This window comes from Corvus brachyrhynchos, unplaced genomic scaffold, assembly GCF_000691975.1.
Source record: "Corvus brachyrhynchos isolate BGI_N302 unplaced genomic scaffold, ASM69197v1 scaffold283, whole genome shotgun sequence".
NCBI classification, from domain to species: Eukaryota; Metazoa; Chordata; class Aves; order Passeriformes; family Corvidae; genus Corvus; species Corvus brachyrhynchos.
The window spans coordinates 2,363,828-2,365,225 of NW_008237409.1; the positions used below are offsets into that span (position 1 = coordinate 2,363,828).

Sequence of the window (1,398 nt, forward strand, 5' to 3'; positions counted from 1 at the left end):
ACCAGCTCCCGGTCACCATCCCGCCCAGCACCAACCTGCTGACCACCGGCCTGCCCACCAGCCTCAATCCCAGCTCCGAGGGCTCCAAGGCCGGCAGCAGCCGGGAATCCAGTCCCCTGCCCGAGGTGCCCCTGCACAAGGGGGGCAGCCAGCGCCCCACTGCCTCCCCCAAAGGCTCCCTGAAGGAGTCCCTCAATGAACTGCAGAACATCCAGAGACTGGTGAGCGGGCTGGAGAGCCAGCGGGAGCTGTCACCCGGCAGGGAGTCGCCAAAGTGACCGGCGGGGTGGGCAGCGAGCCCTCCCGGCAGGGCGAGAAGCACTGGTATTTTGTACAGCACAGTATAAATATTTATTGTGGAGCGAGGGGTGGGAGCAGACAGGGAGCAGGGTGCTGGAGCAGAGGGACGAACCTCACAGACCAAGCGGACCCACCACCCCAGAGGAGCCAGGAGGCAGCAGCTGGAGCGCAGGGCTTGCCCACCCCTTCGTCTGTGGGGCTGGGAGCGGCTCCCCCCACTCCACCGAGGCCCTGGAGCCCCCAGGACCCCTTCAATTCCCCGCTTCGGGTACTGGGCAGCTCGGAGGAGGGTGATGAGCTGGTGCTGAGACACCTGATGGACGGGGCAGCCCCAGCCCCTGCCTGGGTGGGGGGGTGAGAGGGGCCAAACCCTCATCTGTGCAAGGGGAGGGGGAAGGGAAAAGTAATTAAAAAAGAAAAAAAAAAAGAGATAAGAAACAGAAGATGGAAACCAAACCGCCTCGGCAGCCACCGCCGCGCAGGGCGGGCACGGCGGGGGGAGCCTCGTGGGTACCTGGGCAGATATTTATGAAATAAATGGTAATTTGTGTAAATAAGCTATAAGGATCCCAGAATATGCAAATTGGTATTAATTTATTCAGAGTTGTACATTGGTGTGTACATAATATTTAGAGTTTAACTCCTTGCATTTAAGTTTTTTCTTTTTTTTTTTTCATTTTACATGAACATATATATTGTAAATGAAAACTATTTAGCTCTTTGTGATTGAAGGAGATATCGGTTTCTCTGTGTTTTAAAATATTGTTTATCCCGCCTGTTCTCTAGGACAATCATGTGCCACTGATAAAACAATTTTTGGAGTCATGAAAACTAAGATTTCAATCCTTTAACGGACTTTTGCAAGAAAAAAAATAAACTAACGAATCCAAAATGTAACTAAAATATTGCTACAGTGCGGGGTATAGAAAATGCAGGAATAAACCTCAGGTTTTTATTTTTCACTCCAGAACAAAAAAAAAAAAAGTATAATAAATTTAAATATCACAGGACTGTGCTCTATATTTGTTTTAAAATAAAAAGATACATGATTTGCAACGTGCTGGTTACTCGGGTATCTGTCTGTTCAGTTTTTATAAA

General features: G+C 49.9%; 1 protein-coding gene across 1 annotated transcript in view; it reads left to right on the forward strand.

Moving 5' to 3' along the window:
• TBX2 (T-box 2) overlaps positions 1 to 1,284 on the forward strand; it is a 9,459-nt gene extending 8,175 nt beyond the window's left edge. The window contains 1 exon segment of the mRNA XM_017730880.1: positions 6 to 1,284. Coding sequence (XP_017586369.1) covers positions 6 to 278 — 273 coding nt within the window. The 3' untranslated portion in view covers positions 279 to 1,284.
• Positions 1,285 to 1,398: the final 114 nt, after the last annotated feature.